The 20,946-nt window shown below is 42.6% G+C and overlaps 1 protein-coding gene and 2 pseudogenes across 1 annotated transcript; all 3 read left to right on the forward strand.

The window, feature by feature from the left end:
• The first annotated feature begins 1,738 nt into the window (after window positions 1-1,738).
• LOC134252457 (uncharacterized) lies at window positions 1,739-3,828 on the forward strand (annotated as a pseudogene).
• Window positions 3,829-12,277: 8,449 nt separating this feature from the next.
• Window positions 12,278-13,528, forward strand: LOC134252454 (3'-5' ssDNA/RNA exonuclease TatD-like). The gene has a single exon (XM_062734944.1). It carries the CDS (start codon window positions 12,362-12,364, stop codon window positions 13,082-13,084), a length of 723 nt encoding a protein of 240 aa, XP_062590928.1. The 5' UTR covers window positions 12,278-12,361; the 3' UTR covers window positions 13,085-13,528.
• Window positions 13,529-16,109: 2,581 nt separating this feature from the next.
• On the forward strand, window positions 16,110-18,478 carry LOC134252460 (uncharacterized; annotated as a pseudogene).
• The last annotated feature ends 2,468 nt before the right edge of the window (window positions 18,479-20,946 follow it).

The following is a 20,946-nucleotide window of genomic DNA, read 5'->3' on the forward strand; positions in this document are numbered from 1 at the left end:
ACACTTGAGCTCTTGGTTGATGTAAGTTTTGCAACTTCAAAAAATTTTGAAAAGCAATCCACTATGATAATGCAATTTTGACAATCTAGCTCTAATTAATCTGTACCGACTTTTTGCCAAGGCCGATCGGGTATTCCATATTGAAGTAATGGCTCCCTTTATTGACTATTCTTAAATTGATTGCACACTCCGCAACTTGTAATAAGTTCGGTGATATCGGCATTAATTCCTTGCCAAAAACAAAATCTTTCTGGTTCGTTGTTTCGTCTTTTCCAGCCCCATGTTTGCATTATGCAGTGGGTTTGTCTGGTGGAGTTTGAGAATCAAGGTACTGAATCCGGATGACGTCTTCCAGTAAAATGTGAAATTCACCCCCAAGTAACTGGCATAAACAAAAATTTTAGTCTAGGAGAAACTTCAATGAAAATCACTGGAAAGAAAAAAGTGAGCAACACGACAATGCACTTTGTAAATTATTTGATGCATAAAAAGTGAACTAGTTATCCTTAACTACCCGTCACCATAAGCGGAAAAAACCTAGCATTTATCTTCAAATTATATTTCGATTTGCTTCTTGTTTCACAGTAGCTGCAGATCTGTAGCTCTCCGAAAATAAAATTTACAGGCCGGAGAGCTACAGTGCCACCCATTGAAAAAAACTGTATATTAATTGCGCACAAAGACGTGCGCTGTTTCCCGATTCATTTCTCCGTGTTTTAAACTGTCATCTCAAATATTACTAACCGTGTGTTCCTAACATATTCTCTCACTGTTTCCACAACGAAACGTTCCTTATAATTTTGTAAATAGCCCTACTGGACCTGAAATTGAGATCATCAAACATATCGTCTATTTATACTGCCATTTTGATTTGCAAGATAATTCAGTCCAACGCACTTCGTGCATATGTCAACTACGAGAGTACTTCATACAGGAGAAAGGCATTTTAAGAAAAAAAAATGTACATTTTTTTCGCGATTGATGTAAGAATTTGGAAGAATTAATCCAGAACTAAGCACAACTTTTTGTGCGCAATAAATACTGCATACAGTTTTTTCAATGGGTGGCACTGTAGCTCTCCGGTCTGTCAAAATATTTTTTTTTGGAGAGCTACAGATCTGCATCTAGTTACACAGTAATAAGGATTAACATATTTTATGATATTGACAGAAAGTGCAGACACAGGGCTTAAATAAAAACACTAAATAGAACGAGTACTCTGCCAGTATCATTTTATCCAATGTACCCTAACTCTGTCACCAGGGTCCTCTACAATATGCCAACGTATTAAAGAATCTCCCTAGTTAAAACTTTTCATACCCTTTTCTTAAATTTAAACATGAAAAATGGTTTTAAAGAGTTCAAATAGTATTAAATTTCATGTTTAGAAATACATTAGCAATATACACAAAGAACGTTTTTTTTAAAGTATTATATATATATAACAAGATGTGCTTGTGAAACACTATGCTCCCGGCGGCAACAAAGTTCGCAAAAGCATATTTGTAGCATACAAGTCACAGTCAAGGTGACAAGGTCACAAAGTCATGATCTTGGTGTTATTTGAAAGAACTTGATTAGTGAAGTATGCATATCAATTATGAGGTCTCTATCTCTCATGGTTCAAACATTATGATGAAGGTTAAATAAAAAGCTATGTTTAGCACATAGGACACAGTCAAGGTCACAGGGTCATTGACCTTGGTTCATATGAAAGGGCCTAATTAGTGAAGTATACATGCCAAATATAAAGTCTCTATCTTTCTTCGTTCCAAAGTTATGGCGATCATTAACCAACAGAAATTTCCTTGTGAAAGGAAATAGACTCGTGTTCTCCAAGCAATCCAAAATTATGGCAGGTCAGGCTGTGACAGTTCCACCTACCCTAGCTTCAAAGGGCCTGACACTCATTGTGCCACCATCCCCAACAAAAAGTTTAAAAGAAGTGATGGCTCAGTACTGTTAAGGCTTAAAATGCATTGAAAACGTAACACTGCATTGCAAAGATGATTTTGAGTTTTATTTTTAAGTTACGTACTTCAGTACGCCAAATTCATACAGAGAATCCTATAGGCTATATATAGACATATTTGTTACGATGTCTCATGACCTTGTTGATCACGTGACGGTCATTTCTTCTTTTTTGAAATGTTTCACATAAATCGCTTTGGCGCAGGTTATTAACATAATTATTATTAACTTTTTGTCAAATAAATAAACTCGATGCATTCTTGTGAAACCGAAATGTGCTTGGGAAAAGTTATACTATTTCTATGGAACAATTTATTTCATATTAACTTCAACTTACCGGCAAATCTGGGGTATTTTCCGCTGAATATCGTCATCTTAAAACAATTCCATCATACATTTTTCCCAAGCAGGATTCAGTTAGAGGGGAAACTCCTCTTACATATTTCCACAAAGATATTAAATAAATCCTCATTAACAACCTGCGCCAGGCTCTTTTATACACATATTATGAATTCTGCCTCTGTCCACAGGTATAAAAAAGGGTAAATGTCAAGCGTAAATTTTCGTACGTAGTTTGAACACGCTGACTCTGAAACAAGAGTAATAAAGCAAAGGTATCTATATTATTCGGATATATTAGACTTTTGAAAAAATGATAAAAACACGTTTATTTTAAACTAGCAATCTGAAACTAAATATGCAGATTGAAATATGGTGTAAAGTTTATGACACTCTCCCCATTATTGCAGCTCAAGTATGCAGTGACTTGACGTCATTTTCAATTATGACGTCATACATTTGTAGTTCAGAGAAGTACATGCAGAGAGTACACTACGATATTCTCAGGGAAGCCTTATCGTACCTACGGGAGTCCTCAATCAAATCAGTTCTGACAGTTCGTGGAGAAGTTATCAAGGTAAGATAATTATAAAATATATGACTTATCGAAAATGCATTGTTTCCCTTTGATTTCCTAACCATTTTGCCAAAGACCTTCATTCTGACCACTTTAATATCATGGAATGGTTTATTGAACATGTATATTTCTTGACACAAGATGAGGCTATTAAAACGGTGCAGGTCAGTCAAGTAGAAACCAAAGTCAGGACCCTAACTCTTCAAGATAATGAAACCCATGTAGAGCTGACCCTTTGGAGGGAATTGGCTAACCAAACAATCACCATCGGAGATTACATTGAAGTGTCACATTGCGTAGTTGCAGAATGGCAAAAAAGAAAAACTCTAAACTCCACCAGAATCACAACAATTAAGATACTTACTCTGAACAAATCAAAACATTTTCATTTTAAAATTATCATTTTTAAAAGCCAAATATACTAACAGATCAAATAATGCCGAAAATTAAACTCATAGTGAGCACAAATTTCTCCCCTTAACCAACTTGTTACAAGGATGGCTTTATATGATACCCTTCAGGTCTGATTTTCATCTCTTCTTTTAATGAATTCAGTAATTTTTACAATGCTAATGAAAACAATGCCTTTAATATATTTTTTAGATTCCTTGGTTAATGAATAATAAAAACTGAATAATGCAAGTTGTTCATTTCGATGTTAAATTCTCACTCTTGTCCACAGAAAACAGAGCCTCGTGAAAGACAGGTCATTGGACAAGTTGAAGCACTTTCCTTTGGGGACTCCACATGTGAAATCTGCCTGCTTGAAGATACTGTTTATAAGGATTATGTTGTAGACAGTATGATTAGAGCACAGCTGCAAAGACATGGCGATGTGTCACAATGATCCAATGAATAGATGGAAGACCTAATTGTGCAAATGTTGCCATTCCCAGTGACTTACCACCATTGGAATGACTATGCAAAGCATTGAACTTTAAGTTCCTATTGCACATAAAATGCTGCTGAAAGACGAACTTGCATAATGTCCAAATACTCCAGTGAAAAAGTTTTCCTGTTTCATAAGATATGATCTCCATTATTGTAAAAAAAACATTCAAAATCAGTAATAACAGAATTTATCTTATTTCAGGTGCAAGTTATGTACACATGTTTTCTATATTTTGATGTATACCTGCAGATATTTTTGAATTCCATCACACCTGTGAAACTTCATCAGACGAAAGTTATTTTCAATTACATTTCTTATAAACAATAACAGCATGTACATTTTTATCATTTTGTAAATAGTGCTATCTTTTCATGCACACTGCTTACCATTTAGATTTGACTTTTAATGCTTATATTTTAACATTTCTGTTTACTGTGCCAAAACAGTTACACATGTATCTCTTACATTTTGTGCAATCTCATATCGTTAGTCTCCATCAACATTAATATAGGGAAGTTGCCTTGGAATCCCAGCTGTATAAAGTTTTAAAATGAATTTGTGTAGACATTAAGTATATGTTAAAAGACAAAAGAGATATAAAAAGCTGTCAGTTTTGGAATGACCTTGACCTTTGACCTTTCCATAAATTTAAAATGAATTTGTGTACGGTTGTAAAGCAGGCGCGGATCCAGAATTTTTTTCCAAAGGGGGGGGGGGTTCCACCACAGTGAGAAAAAAATCCAACCTAGAAATTCTTGATAAGCAAAAGAAAACCAAAACTCGCGCAAATGTCAAACACATTTATACCCTTCTGCGTTTTTCAACGGGGTCCCAATATATTTTTTTGGGCTTTAGTAAATACATATAATAACCTTGCAAATTCCAGGGGGGTCCTGACCCCCCCCCCCCCTTTTTAGATCCGCGCATGTAACGAATTACAGAGTTTTACTGTATTGATCATTATTTGATAATTTAAATTTTCCTTAATGTTTAAATTCGTATGGTATTGGGCAAGTAGAAAGTAACATTTACTGACAAGTCTTACTTTTAACGTATTATGTACAAAAGGATTAAATTTTTATTAATATTGAGCCATGTAGATGTGAAAAAAATCTTTCAGATTATTTCATATGTAAATCTGCGAGGGTCCCCGTAAACCAGATTTAATTTGCGTGTGTAGTGTATTTGGGGGGGGCGGTTATATTTGAGATCGGGCTCAAGTAATTATTCCCTCTCTTCCGGAAAAGTTCCACGAGGTCCAGGCCACCATTTAATACTCTTGAATATTTGTAAGTTAAATCAAAGGTTGTTTTTGTCAATACACATATTAATTTACCTAAAGTGATTTGTCTCATTACTATTTTTCATACATATACCAGTATATGCGAACGGCAATGGTTTTTTGATCGGGGTAGGGGGGTCCCGCATTCATGAGTGGCAGGGGTGTCCTTAGGGGTGAAGAAACTAGACCGGGTGGTTTTAGAAGGAGCCCCGGGGCAGGATGTCAATACACAGGGGAGACTCTCAGCCTGACAGGGTGGATCATTTATTCGGTCTGATAACCCCCTTTAGACCACCGGTGTTTAGTACGCCAGGTGTCAGATGGAGCGAGGATAGCACTGTAATCGGGGAGGTTGATATGTCCCTCACCCCGGGGAAGACGGATAGGCCAAGTACAAATACAACCCCTAGAGGGGGGGTCACGGGGGATGAACCACACCCAGTCTTGGGGTCTGTACCAAGCAATGATCAGGTGGCGACCTGGTTGAAAGAGGTTCAGACCCAATTAAGCCAACTAACACAGATATTTGTTGGGAAATCAGGGTCCACGGAGGTAGCTTCTCCCAGGGATCCAGTTCCAGGGAGGAGAGCCCTAGCAATATGGTGAGCGGGTCCAACACAACCACTATGAGTAGTCAAATAGGGGGTACTGGTTCAGGAGTTCACACATTTGTAGCTAGTATTCCAAGCAACACTCAAGTCACTCCCACTAATAGTCATGTAGCTTTCTTACAGGGGGGTCAACCCGAGTCAGAACAGGGAATTAAAGTGGGTCACACTAATGTTCATGCATTCAGTGAATATGGGGATACCCCAGGGGTAGTGTTTCCCAGTCAGGTGAGTCAGGGGAATGGGGTTAGGAATCCCTCAGAGGTGCATAGTGGAGAAGCACTGTTGCGAAGAAGTAAGGGGGAGGTGCCGCGGGGGGAGCCTTTGTATAGCAGTCCAGATGCATCATATTCCATGGGCCATGGCGAACATATGCCTCAGAGGGCATATGTACCGGCATGTATGGAATCCCCGGAACCAAAGCCACTCATGTTCACTCATCTCGGGACAGGGGTATCATAGAGGCCAATCAGTAGTGGGCCTATACCAGTTGTCAATTTTTCCAGTCCAGCAACTGGGCTTGGGTTGTTTGGTAGTGAGGTTCCATCAGTGCCCCCATCAGTTAGGGAAAGTTCGTCCCTCGGGACTTATGACAGGTTTTCAGAGTCTTAAATACACTGGTGGCCTTGAGTGGGGTTTGTTCTATGCAAAATTTAGGACTTTGGCTCGTTATTATGGATGGGATGACGATGATAGCCTATTGGCTCCCAGTGTCTCAGTAGAGGGACCAGCACTGAGATATTTCCCACTTGTTCTCTTCACGGGGTGAGCATATGACATTCAATGAAGTAGCCTCTCGATTTGAGCAACGGTTCGGCAAGAGTACGTTGCAGGCCGCGTCGCAAGTGGAGTTTAACTCCATGACTCAAGGGACGGATGAGAGCCTAGAGCAGTACGGGCGAGAGTCCCCGGGACAAGTGCTCCAAGAGCAAGCCGTGCTGCGGTTTGCGATGGGCTGCCTCGACGTGCGCGCAGGCAGAAGGCTGATCGACAGCCCCCCTGTCAATATCCATGAGGCCGTACTCCGAATTAAGACATACCAACTTAGTCGCCAAGCCTTAGCCCACCGACGAAAAGGGGTGCGCTCCGTACCTGGTGAGAGCCAGTCATCCGGTGGGGAGCCATCAAAATCTCCATCCCCCCGTAGAGCTACGTATGAAGGTCGCGACCAAGAAAGATCACCTAGATCTGAGCAGAGTTCGCGTGGTAGGTCAGGGCGAGGTCAAGGGGCCGGAGCTACTCAGGGTCGAAGGGGAAGTTCTTCCCCCAGCCCATGGCGGTGTCCGCAGGAGTCTGGCCAATGTTTTGAGTGTCATGAAGTAGGGCACTTCCGCCGTGAGTGTCCAAATCGACACAGATCCGGGTCGCCAGCTCCTTCAAATTCGCGCCAAGACAAGGAGCCTGAGGGCAAACATGTGCGTTTCTCAAAATCCCCAACTGTGGGGGCAGCGACGAGTTATACCTTCAGTGAGATCTGGGGGGTTAAGGTGCGTAGAAAGTGCGGTGGCGAGTACCCATAGTAGTGAATGGCCTTGAAGTAAGCGCGGTTGTTGACACGGCGGCCGAAATAACCCTGATATCACAAAGGGTCTATGAACAAATGTCTCCGCCTCCAAAAATCCTTTCCAACATCGACGTCAACCTTGCTGGAGGTGGGGCCACCATGTCAGTAGGCCTTTTGGGTCCTCTGAACATTGAGATAGGGGACATGCGTCTTAGGCATCCGGTGTATATGGCACCCCTACAGGACGATATGCTCATTGGCATCGACTTTATGCAGGAAAATGAAGTGCAGTTGCATTGCGGAGCTGGTGAACTAAGGGTAGGGGGCAGCATGACTATACAAGCTATGCATAAGGCTAACACAAACTCAGTTCAGGGTGTCACAGTCCGGCGAGTACGTTTACCTCCTTTGTCTGTGGGGGTTATCGATTGCAATATAGAGAAGGAGCTACCTGATTTCATCCTAGAACCGACAAATAACTTCCCGGTCGGTGTCTCCCCATCCGCACATTCAACGAGACGGGGGATAAGGGAAAATTATGTCTCATAAACATGACTCCGCGAAGTCATATTTTTCGCGCAGGAGAATTGCTGGCCACAGCTTTACCTGCACATGAGGTGGGCTACCACCCACAACTGTGCGACAGGTGGGTTCAGAAGGCCAGGTAAAGTCCCAGTCGCATATTCAGACCCTGTTGGAAGATATCCGCACTCATGCCCCACCCGAGGTGCGGGAGGAGGCATTACAATTGATCAATGAGTATGCCGATGTCTTCGCCACAAGTGACTTAGATTTGGGGAATTTCGATGCCTTAGAGCACCGGATCGAAACTGGAACCGCGCGACCTGTGAAGCAAAGGATGCGACGCACACCTGCCGTTTTCCAGGGGGAAGAAGAGGGCACCTGGATAAGATGTTAGCAGCAGGGGTAATACAGCCTTCAAATTCAGACTGGGCTGCCGCCCCCGTTTTAGTTAGAAAAAAAGATGGCAGTGTACGGTGGTGCGTTGACTACCGAGCTCTAAATAAAGTTACAGTTAAGGATACTTACCCGCTACCTCTCATCGAAGAGTGTCTTGACACACTAGCGGGTAATCAGTGGTTCTCGAAGCTCGACGCCAATGCCGCTTATTGGCAGATTAAGGTCGCTTCCGAAGACCGAAAGAAGACGGCCTTTATAACCAAGCACGGACTGTTTGAATTTACTCATATGGAGTTTGGATTACCCCCGCGACCTTTGTCAGAGCAATCAACCTTGTCTTGCAGAGGTTGAATTGGAAGATTGCTCTTGCCTTCCTGGATGACATTCTCATCCTGGGAGCCTCACCAAGCGCACACCTGGATAACATGCGTCAAGTGTTTTCTATGGGTTGAAGTTCAAGCCGAAAAAATGCGAGTTTTTAGACAGAAGGTCGAATTCTTGGGACGACCAATTAGCTTGGATGGGGTAGAAATGGGCGACCAGTATATTGAAGCCGTTCGTGATTGGCCAGTGCCAACGAACACTAAATCAGTTGAGAGGTTTCTAGGCTTCGCGAATTATCATAGGAATTTTATTTCCCATTTCTCCGAAATCGCCGGCCCTCTGTATGCGGTAACTGGCAAGGCTTCTTTTCGATGGGAAAAAGAGCAGAAACAGGCTTTTAGGGAGCTGGTTGCGCGTCTTACCAGTCCGCCTGATCTTGCGATCCCCACGAGTCGTGGGCAATTCATCCTCGACACGGACGTTTCGGACCTCGCGGTTGGGGGAGAGTTAAGTCAGATTCAGGATGGATGCGAGCGAACAAAAGGTTACGCAAGCGCTGTGCTCTCTGCCGAGCAACGTCGATATTGCACTACACGCAAATAACTCTTGGCGGTTGTAAAATTCACAAGGCAATTCCGCCATTACCTTCTGGGACGGGAGTGTATAGTGCGAACGGATCACCATAGCCTGACCTGGCTAGTTAACTTTCACCATCCGGAGGGCCAAATAGCAAGGTGGCTTGAGGAGCTAAGTCAATATGACATGAACATTGTCCATCGTGCAGGCAAGAAACACACGAACGCTGACGCACTCTCAAGAGAAATAGTTCAGCCCTGCAAAGTCTTAGGAAGGTCTGTTCGTCTCGAAGACCTGCCTTGTGGGGGGTGCCGTTACTGTCGGCGCGCCCAAGAGCGATGGTATGATTTCTTCGAGGAGAGAGATGATGTGGTAACGCTTACCTCGTTGTTCTCTGAAAGCAAAAGCCCTGATAACTCTACGTCCGCAACCAAGATGGAAATTGGCTCTCTAGCTCCAGCGGTGCAAGGATTCATTATAGCTGGGCCGCTTGAGTGTTTACCCCAGATGTTAATCCTGAAGATATTCGGTTACCGCAAATATGCATGACTATTGCCCGTGACGCTCCATCAGCCCCGCAGTGTTGGGTTGAGGGGCCCATTCAGGAGGACAATCTCACAGTGCAGCAGTTGTCAGGGGACGCGACAGGTATATCCTTGGCATCCTACAGCTCGGAGGAGATAGCAGCGGAACAGAGCGATGACCCTGCTTTACGTTATCTCATGGAATTTCTAAAATCTGGGTCAAAACCAACAGAAAGCGAGTTACTCTTGTCAGGGCCTGAGGAAAAATGCTACTATTTTGAAAGGGACCAATTTAAACTGGACAATGATGGTGTGATATGGAGAGTGGATACATCTGACCCAGATCGACTTTTAGTCCCTAGGAGTTTGCGGAAGGAGGTTTTGTCCATAGTGCACGACATCCCAAGTTCAGGGCACCAAGGGGTGCAACGCACGAAGGCAAGGACCAGAGAGAACTTTTACTGGTGGAAAATGGGTTCAGAAATAAAAACGTATGTGCTTACGTGTGACACCTGCTGTCGAAACAAGCGTGGCTCTTTGCCTTCGCGAGCTGGACTCAAGAGTTACCAGGCTGGGAGTCCAATGGAGAAGGTGCATTTAGACTTCCCGAGGCCACTCCCTCGCACCAATTTGGGGAATGAGTACATACTCATGATGGTGGACAGTTTCACTAAGTGGGTGGAATGCGTTCCTTTACCATCCCAGACCGCAGAAGTGACTGCCAGGGCGGCGATAAACGAATTCTTTGTGCGTTTTGGTTACCCCTTTGAAATTTTCACTGACCAGGGCCGCAACTTTGAAAGCGAGCTATTCAGAAGGGTCTGTGACCTACTTGAGATACATAAATCGCGGACCACGCCTTATAGACCATCGGGTAATGGCCAAGTGGAGCGGTATAACCGCACCCTAATGGATGCAGTCAGATGTTATGTTGACAATGACCCAAAGGCCTGGGACGCTCACTTGGGCCTGTTAGCCGGGGCAATGCGCTCGGCAGTTAACCGTCAAACTGGGCATACCCCTAATCATCTCATGCTTGGACGAGAAGTTAACAGTCCAGTCAGTCTCATGTTTAAACCTCCCCCAGGGGAGCCTTTACAAAATGGGGGGGAGGGGGTTGTTGACAAATATGTGGCTGGGCTCGAAGAGTCGCTCAGATTATCTCATGAAGTGGCATGAGAAAAATTGCGGACAGGCCAAAAGACCATGAAAAGGGATTATGACCTTCAACTCCGTGAGAGGAAATACAAGGTTGGGGATCTGGTGTACTGGAGGGGAATGCTGGAAAGAAGGTCGAGTCTGTTTGGCTGGGTCATGGAGTGGTATTGGAAGTCAAATCGGACACAATCTACTCAATCCGCACTCGTCGGGATGTTATTGTCACATGCACCATGACAAACTCAAGGCTTGTAATGCTCGCCAGATCCCGAAATGGATTAAAGATTACAAGGCACGTGAGGAGCAGGAGTCGATAACCGATGAAACTCGTACTCGTAATCAACCTTTGACCCAGAACCCTAAACCCTCGGAAAAACTGAAGCAAAGTAAGGCAGATACAAGTGGGGATGCGCCTTATTTGAGGACCCGAAGTAGGTCTGGAACAAGTCAGGGGCAACCAAGCTCGTCGATTAGACCCCAGGCTTCGGCGGACCAGGGGCAAAAACGGTATCGGGCAAAATCCAAGCGGTACCAGTACTGCGTCTGTAAGACCAAAAACCTCGCGGTTTCATGGTACAGTGTGATACTTGCAAAGACTGGTTTCACCCAGGCTGCGTGGGAGAGACAGAAGCAACAATAAAACAGATGGCAAGTTATCACTGCCCTGATTGCAAGTTGGTAGGGGTGTAGGGCTAAGCTGAGTGGGTCACTGGGCGGGGGATGATTTTACAGGGGGATTAGGTAGCACCATAAGCACCCCGCTGTAGAAGCGGGGTTACCATGTCATTTAATTTGTTTTTTATATGTTTCAGGAGTGAAAAAATATCATGGAAGATGAGCTGCAGCTGTTTGCTGAGAGTTGGTCTGAGGGGACCGGAGAGTCGGAGGACCAGTCTGGAAATGACCGGGCAGACGAGCAGCCTGCTCAGTCATTACCACCTTCCCGCCGACCTCGTAACCTCCTGGCGGCGGGGCATCGGCATTGTTTTGTGGAAGATTGTCCCACCACCTTCACTGGTGCCGGACCTGTGGCGCGGCATGTTCTTGATGTGCATTGCCCAGTGGGGATAGAACAACCTGTCAGAATGGTTCAATTCTTAAGGACCATTGCCCGCTCACTCCATCTGCCCCAGGAAGGTAGGGATGATGAGCGGGCACTAGATGAGCTTAGAACCGTTGTCCAGAGGGGCTTTAAGCCTGTGTCATGGAATTTTGGGGCCAAATGGCATGACCTAGCTAATGAACTGGCGGAGTATCTGGGGGTGGTCCCCCTGACTCTGCAGGATTTGGAGAGGGTGCGGCAGGGCCTCATTGTACATCTGGGGATGTTGGCTCATCCTCGTGTAATTGCGGATCTGCTGAATAGGGTTACCCCAGAGGTGCGGCAGCAGTTTCGGCGACCGTGGCAGGATAGGCCCTATCGCCGAGCTCCTGCTGCACAGTCTGTGCAGAGGGTGAGGAGTGATCATCCATTTTTTAGAGGGGCACAGCAGGTCTACCCGATCCCAAGGGAAGACTGGGAGTCCGAGTGTGAGGTCCGCCCAGCTCCCGGGACTGGGTACCAGACCCAGCCAGAACCAGTGACCGTGAAGTCATTGACGCTCACTGGCACCCAACACGGATGTCAGTGAGGTTGGCATTGACGGCCCTCAAAGAAGAGATTGCACACCTGCCAGGCGTTTCTGATGTCCCTGTACAGGTCATTGGGGGAGTGTGCAGTCTATGTAGATGGCCCGACTCCACCCACCGATACTTCCCCAGAGCCAGGGTGGGTGACGGCTGTTGGTTTTCACCCAACCCAGGTGGCAGGGGTAACTGCTAGTAGTATTCGGTCGCTGGTAGACCGGTGTGTGGGGAATGGTTGGGTAATCGGGGAAGTGGGCCTCGATTACTTTAGGGGGTCAAACTGGGGTCACCAGAGGTGGGTGTTGGGTGAATTCTGCCGCTTGGCGACTCCCCTCACCCCTTTGCTACTCCACCTTAGGGGAGCACCTTCTGACCCGATGGGCCAGGAGCCGCTCCTTGACTGCCAGCACCTGCTGGATCAAGTACGCACTCCCTTGTGGGTCCCGTTATACCTCCATTCGTTCACTGGGGGAGTTTCCCAGGTGGACGAATGGTTGGCCACGGGGCGTGTTGTATTTTTTGGGGTCAGTGGGCTGATCCAGCACTTCACCTGGGGGCAACTCCCGGGAGTAAGGCAGATCCCCACTGACCGACTGTTAATTGAGACGGACAGCCCCCACCTCGGTGTTGATCAGGGTGAGATGACCCCTGGTCAAATCGGGGTAATCTACCGACGGGTGGCGGAGGTCCGTCAGGTGGAAGTTGGTGTGTTGGCCGAGCAGGTTGTGAGGAATTTCAGCATCCTGTTCGGTCAACAGTTACGTCATTCTCCGCTCCCTTGAGTGAGCGGGGTATCCTGTGACAAGAATCAGATAAGCTTTGGGGAGTCCAGGGAGGACCCATACAATATTAGGGCGCCGGAGCCAGATAGCCCGGGAGAGCAGAGCGCCAGGGGCAGGAAGTCCGGAGGAGCCTGCGATGATGCTGATCTGACTGTGGGAACACTGCCAAGGATCTTTTCATTTGTGTTTATAGACAATTTGATGTTTAAAAGACTTTTTATATACACATCTTGTAATTAACTGGTATTGTACATTTTTAGGTGGTAATCTTCATTGTCTATTATGTAAAATTGTTCATAAATGATATTGTAAATGGCCTGCGCCTTGTCGGAATTGGGTCATTCCTCCACAAAATGGGGGGGGGGATGTAGTGTATTTGAGGGGGGTGTTATATTTTTACATTTGAGGTCGGGCTTGGGAGCCTGTGTAATTATTCTCTCTCTTCCGGAATTGCACCACGAGGCGCAGGCCACCATCTTCACCAGCAGAGATTTGTGTAAGGCATTTGTTGTCGTTTTATTGATCAATATACATAATATTTTACCTAAAGTATTTTGTCTTGGGAATCACTTTATTACTCTAAAGTCGGTAGTTTCAGAAAATGCCTAGAGGTAAACCGGCTGCCAAGCCCGCGAAGCGGAAATCCGCTGCCAACCCAGTGCCAGCATCGACTACAAGTGGACCCAAAAGAAAAAGGGGATCGGTGACCCCAATAGAGGAAAACACGCCCTGTACAGATATTATTACTACTTCAAGCATGGCTGACATTAGTTCCAGCAAGGAACCTGAGCCAGAGGTCAATTTAAATACAACAGGTAGTGAGATCGATAGCATATACGGTAGTTTGGGGGCAAATGTTACAGAATCGATCAAACAAAAAATTGTTAAGGGTGAATACATTGATTTAGGTCAGCTTCTATCCAATCCTGTCCCGATGGATGGTAAGCAAACACTAACGGTCTCTAATGGTCAAGTAGTGATTGAACCGAAACGGGCTACAGTTAAAATTACAAATGCTCAGCAGTGGACTGATGCATTTTTGATTTTTTCATCAATATATGTCACAGTACACCCTACAAAAATTTTGGCTTGCTTAAGTACATCCACGCTGTTCGTCTAGGGGCTAGCAGATGCACTGGTATAGGGTGGAAATTTTATGATTAGCAATTTCGAATGAGAATTGCTAAAAGTTCAAGTGCTTCATGGGGAATAGTTGATCAGGAGCTTTGGCTAATGTACATGGTACCATCGTTTACCGGTCCTGTGCAAAAACCTTCAGTAGGGGGGCGTATTCTTAAATGCTATGACTATAACAATCATGGGGTTTGTGTAAAACAGCATTGCCATTATTTACATAAATGTTTGAGCTGTAGCGGCCCTCATCCATCAGTGATGTGTACAGGCCCGTCTGCTTAAAATCAATATGCTTCTAGAGATTTTTCAGGTCAAATATACCCATTACAATACAGGAGCCAGGGACCTTCATCAAGACCACCCCAGCCTAGAGCACGATTCCCCGGTGTACCACAATTTAGAGGGCCTAGGTTTTTCCCCAATTAAAGTGGAAGTTCTTGAAGCTTATTTACAAAACTCTGATTATGATAGGAAGAGTTCAGAAATTTTGTTAAAGGGTTTTTCTGAAGGTTTTAAACTTAATTACAATGGTCCAAGGGTAGCTACTAATTGTTCTAATTTAAAGTCAGCTAGAGATAATGAGCTTGAAATTCTGGAAAAAGTATTTAAAGAAATTAATGCTGGAAGAGTTGCAGGCCCATTCCATTCAAGACCCTTTCCCAATCTAAGGTTTTCACCTGTAGGTTTAGTACCGAAAAAGGATGGCTCATTTAGGTTGATACATCATCTATCTTATCCTGAAAACTCAAGTGTTAACTCATTTATTGATCCATCTTTCTCCTCAGTGAATTATTCCTCATTAGATGATGCTGTTTGGTTACTAAGTTCTTTGGGTAAGGGGGCCTTGATGGGTAAAATGGACCTAAAGTCTGCATTTAGGTTGCTTCCTGTTCACCCGTCAGATTTTGAGCTTTTAGGTTTTAAAATAAATGATATGTTTTTCTTTGACAAATGCCTGCCTATGGGATGTTCAGTGTCTTGTAGTCTTTTTGAGAAATTTTCATCAGGTTTGGAATGGATATTGAAGCGTCAGAAATCTGTAGTGCATTACTTAGATGACTTTTTGTTTGCTGGTAGGGCAGGTAGCAATGCATGTAATGAACTTATGTCATTGTTTGTGGAGCTCTGCGAGCAGTTAGGTGTCACCTTAGCTGATGATAAAACAGTGTGGCCTTCAACTTCCCTGACCTTTTTGGGTTTTGAGTTAGATTCAGTTGAAATGATGATAAGAATCCCAGTTGATAAGTTAAATAGTTTAAAGGATTTGATCAAGAGTTTTATGTCAAGAAAGAAGGCTACTCTAAAGGAATTTCAGGCTCTTGCAGGTTTGTTGAATTTTTGTTTGCGTGCCATTCCGTCAGGACGGGCTTTCACTAGGCGTATTTATGACATCATGCAAGGGGTCTGTAAACCACATCACTTTATCAGGATTTCTTTGGCAGTTAAGGAGGACTTGGGTGTGTGGCTTACATTTTTAGATTTGTTCAATGGCTGCTGTTACTTTCCACAAATTGACTGGGTAGATGATGATCAACTCGAATTATTTACTGACAGTGCAGGGAATTCAGAATTAGGTTGTGGTGCTTTCTTTAAGAATCATTGGTTGTTTTTTAAGTGGCCAAGTGAGTGGGCTGGTACTGAAGTAATCAGGGACATCACATTTCTTGAACTTGTTCCAATTGTTTTGGCATTTCATGCTTGGGGAAGTCAGTTATTCAGCAGAAAAATAGTTTTCCATGTTAACTAGGCATTAGTAACAATTTTGAAAAAAAAAATCTTCTAGGTCTAAGCGCGTTATGTGCTTAATTCGTCCCCTGGTACTTCATTCCATGTTAAACAATATACAGTTTAAGGCTTGTCATATTTTAGGTGTTCATAATAAGGTTGCTGATGCTCTGTCTCGTTGTCAGTTTCAGCGTTTTCGGTCACTTGCACCCCTAGCGGACTTGGAGCCAACATCAATTCCAGAGTCCTTTCAAACCATCATCTCCAGACTGAATTTGACAGATTAGTTCAGAGTTCCATTTCAGCAAATACAAGACTTGCTTATCAGACAGGTTTAGTTGAATTTGATCGTTTCAGGTTATCTTGTGGGTTACATCTGATTTGGCCTCCTGATGAAAAACAGATTATAGAATTCGTAGCTAGTTGTTCATTAAAGGGTCTGTCTTCTGCTACTGTAAGGACATATCTGTCAGGTATAAGCTTTAAATGTAAACTTAATGGTAACCGAGACCCCACCCAAAACTTTGTTATCAAAAAGATGGTGGTAGGCATGTCAAGACTGCAAACTTCAGTAGATGCTAGATTGCCAATTACACCAGATTTGTTGGGGAAAATATTGAATGTACTCCCAATTGTTTGTAGATCATCCTATGAAACTACATTGTTTTCAGCAGTTTTTTCATGCTCATTTTTTGGCCTATTTAGGGTTGGGGAGTTGGTCTTAGATAGTAAGTAAAGTAGTAGTTCTCATGCCTTGAATGCCACAAGCATCCAATTCTCCCGGGACAATTCAGATGTTAAAATTCATTTGTCTCATTCTAAAACTGACCAGTTTGGAAAAGGGGTTGTTTTGGTTCTACCTGCAGTTGAGGGAAAGATATGTCCAGTCAAGCTACTAAAACAATATTCAGTTCAACGTCCCGTGACTAAAGGCCCCTTTTTCTGTCACTTCGATAAGTCACCATTAACACGCTATCAATTCAATGCCATTTTGAAAAAGTCTTTGTCATGCATTGGGGTAGACAATAATAAGTACAAGTCACATTCCTTTAGGATAGGTGGTGCCACAACAGCTTCTATTAACGGCATGTCAGATGATCAAATTCAAGAGTTGGGTCGTTGGGGATCGAAAGCTTACAAGAGATATATAAGAATACCAACCTCAAATTTGATAAATGGCTAAAGATTCAATTGGTTGTATTACTTTTAGCACCTCAAGCCTAATAGCTGGATAGGTTTTCTAATACCAGTCTGGAAAATGTTATTTTAAATATATATTCAATTTTGTTTACATATATTTCAGAGGAAGTAAGAATATGGATTGTTGGATCGTCAATAATATGGCATGCTTTTGGTTATGCTAGACAAAATGGGGGGTCCAACCTTGGGTTATCCACATTGAAGGCTAATATCTGGTGGCAGGGAAAAGGAGGCATGAGATGGCGACATCTCCTCCCTAAAATCAAATTAATGATAAGGTATGAAGATCCCCCACAATATCTGGTTCTACATTGTGGGGGCAACGACATAGGTCAAATTCCATCATGTGCTTTGCGTTACAGCATAAATGATTCCTTAGATTCAATTACGGTTCTGTTACCGAACACTAAAATTATTTGGTCTCAGATATTACCTAGATTGATTTGGCGTAATGCTACGGACAACAGGGCTCTTAATAAAGCAAGGGTTCGAGTTAATAGCTTTGTTGCAACGAAACTTCTGGCACATCAAGGGGGATATATTCGTTACCCAGAGTTCACTTCAGTTGGTCACACTTTGCTTAAAGAGGATGGGGTGCACTTGTCAGAGCAAGGCAATAAGATATTTGTTGAAACTTTGAAGAAAGATTTGCACAATTTCATAATGTCAGGGGTGGGTGTTTTTCCTGCTTAAAATGGCCATGGCATTCGATTTCACTGACTAAATAATGTAAATCACATTTAAATGGACACTGATGCACTGATGTAACTAATGTGTTTGTTTTATACTCATTTAATTGTCTTAGTATGCAATTTATGTGCACTGCCGTTCTTAAGAAAGGGATTGGGGATGGTTGGGGGCATTTTAGTTATTAGCGTTCAGCTACCGCCATTGTGGCGGTGGACACATAGTGTCCATTGGCGCAATCTTTAGCTGAACTTAAATAGGGTTATATTTAGTGAGCATCTGTTCCCAGGGCTCGCTACAACTGTACATAATTATTTTCAATATGTGTGAAATTTCAATTTGCTTATTTGTGTCAGACTGGATGAAACATTTGCAATGTATTACATGGTGTATTTGCCAGTAGGTTGTTTAACAGATTCATTTGTATATTTGCCTATTTCATATTCATTTCTATATTTGACAATTTCTTTTGAATTTTCATTTACATGTATTTGCCATTTGCCATTTGGGTTGCCAAAATCGCCCAATGTATTTGGGTCGGTAACCTTGGTTACGATCGTAACCAGTAACTAAATGTACTTGCTTAAATAACTGAAAATTGTAGTGCTGCCATGGCCATTATTCGCCATTAAATTTTAAGAAATTTATAAATGTGTGGTTTTCTTTAATAATTCGATTTAATTGCTGAAAATTAAATCGCGTTATTAGAGAGGCCCATATTTGGGGTTATTTGGGTTATTAGTGTTTCCCCGTTCTATCAGCGTTCGAGTTTTTAGTCTATCCCTTGCGACTTCCTTTTCCGTTAGAGAACCAAGGAAAGCAGAAGTATCCTGCATCTCAAGTTGTAAATTTGTTTATTTTTTATACTGTGTTAAAAAATTTCCCACCCACCAACACCCTTTATGTAATGTATGAATATATATGAATAAATGTCTATTTGGTGTCATTTTGCTGCTGCTTGATTTTTTGTATTTTCAGCCTTGTACATCTCTTTGTTCAATACCTAACTTCGTCATGGCGCACTGCATGGCTGTAACCTTCGATGGCTGTTGATGTTTCCAACCATTACTGTACCAGCTCCAGTGAAGTTACAATTCCCAAGACGCATTCCACAATCTGCCGTTAGACTTGAATAGTGATTTGTGTGTGTTGTGAGTATCTGTCGCCAGAACTCACTATTGCTTTAACATGTAAATGATTTTCTTACGATTACCAATGCGCATATAACGGATGGAATAAGTCTACGCAATCTCTAGCTGAACTTAAATAGGGTTATATTTAGTGAGCATCTGTTCGTAGGGCTCGCTTCAACTGTACATAATTATTTTCAATATGTGTGAAATTTCAATTTGCTTATTTGTGTCAGACTGGATGAAACATTTGCAATGTATTACATGGTGTATTTGCCAGTAGGTTGTTTAACAGATTCATTTGTATATTTGCCTATTTCATATTCATTTCTATATTTGACAATTTCTTGTGAATTTTCATTTACATGTATTTGCCATTTGCCATTTGGGTTGCCAAAATCGCCCAATGTATTTGGGTCGGTAACCTTGGTTACGATCGTAACCAGTAACTAAATGTACTTGCTTTAATAACTGAAAATTGTAGTGCTGCCATGGCCATTATTCGCCATTAAACTTCAAGAAATTTATATCTGTGTGGTTTTCTCTAATAACGGACAAATCCGTCGACAATTCAGAGCGCATAAAATAGCCTTACAATTACCATCAAAACGTCAGTCAACATTTGACTTAATGACAAATTAGCTGACAAGGTCATTGTATCGACACAAAGCTTACAAAATAACTTATCCGCGACTGCTGATATTCTTGTTTCAGCAACTTGTTTGTCAATAATTAACGTCATACAAAGCATATATCATACAAGCGTAATAGTGATCAAAAAGATAACATGCCTTGGGTACACAGCTGAGTATAGACTGACATCAATAGAAAATATACTTTACAGGTGCACCCCTACTAATGTGTTCGGAACCTTTTCTTTTTCGGTGTTCTGCAAATAATAAAACGATGAGTTCAGAGTAGCTCTGACAGTGGCTCTGGCGAGAGTTAGCGAGACTTCAGCGAGATAGGGTAAATTATTCACGGAAATGTGGCTAGGAAGTGACAAGCACGTGGAGAATGGTAAACAGAAAAGTTATGTTGCGTTTTAGTTTTCACCACCCTGTAATATCATTCTGTAGAAATGCACTTCAATAGAATTCATTCAAGTTTATAAATTATAAGTATTCTTTATGATACAATTTTCTGCTGTCATGATATTGAAATTTCTTTTTGGACAACTATTTTGCATGGGAACCGGGACTATATTTTTTGGCGTCAGATTAGCAAATGAGACACCAATGTGACTTTAACTGACAAATCAGCTGAATGAGAATTGCATTATGGGTTACTACGAATACTACATGAATTTTACGCTTGATAAATTCCTTTATTGTACTATCGGTGAATACAATTGTCAGGCAGATTCCCTGGCAAGTACACGTGATCACGAGTATAGTTATGTAAAAAATAATTTGTCCATTTAAATGCATATGAGAAGCTGCACGTTTTCCTTACCCTTGAAGTGCTGAACTTGACACTTACTACGTATACATTTTATAAAACATTTTTTTCTCTAGTTAACAACAAATTAAAAACGCCCGTCAGCCCCGTGATGTCTTTCATAGTTTCTTATGTTTGCATTTTGTTCATAAGAATTTTTTTTTTGCACCCCATTGACATGATCATATATTGAGCTGAACCACGTGTTCGAAGTAACATGTAAACATGTATTTGGCGTAAACGTATTCAATCAACGTACAATTGGTCAGTTGCTCGTGGTAAGATCCTCTGTGCGCATTAATAGCAATAGCCATATAAGGCAAACAAAGGTTTGTCAGTCTAGATGATATTACAAATTTTTTTCACCAGCGTACGTATCGGTCGCTATTGAGCTGAAATTTTTGCAGTAAACTATGATAAGATGTATTAATTTTTATTTACCCCCTCCCCCCGTTAGTCCCCACTTCTGTTGAAAATCATGAAAGTCTTTCAGAAAGGTCTGGAAACACATATTTCACAGGACATGTTTTCAGAAGAAACAGACTA

The sequence above is a fragment of the Saccostrea cucullata genome, unplaced genomic scaffold (genome assembly GCF_032062105.1).
Source record: "Saccostrea cucullata isolate Sc308-1 unplaced genomic scaffold, CSIRO_AGI_Scuc_v1 ctg7518, whole genome shotgun sequence".
NCBI lineage: Eukaryota > Metazoa > Mollusca > Bivalvia > Ostreida > Ostreidae > Saccostrea > Saccostrea cuccullata.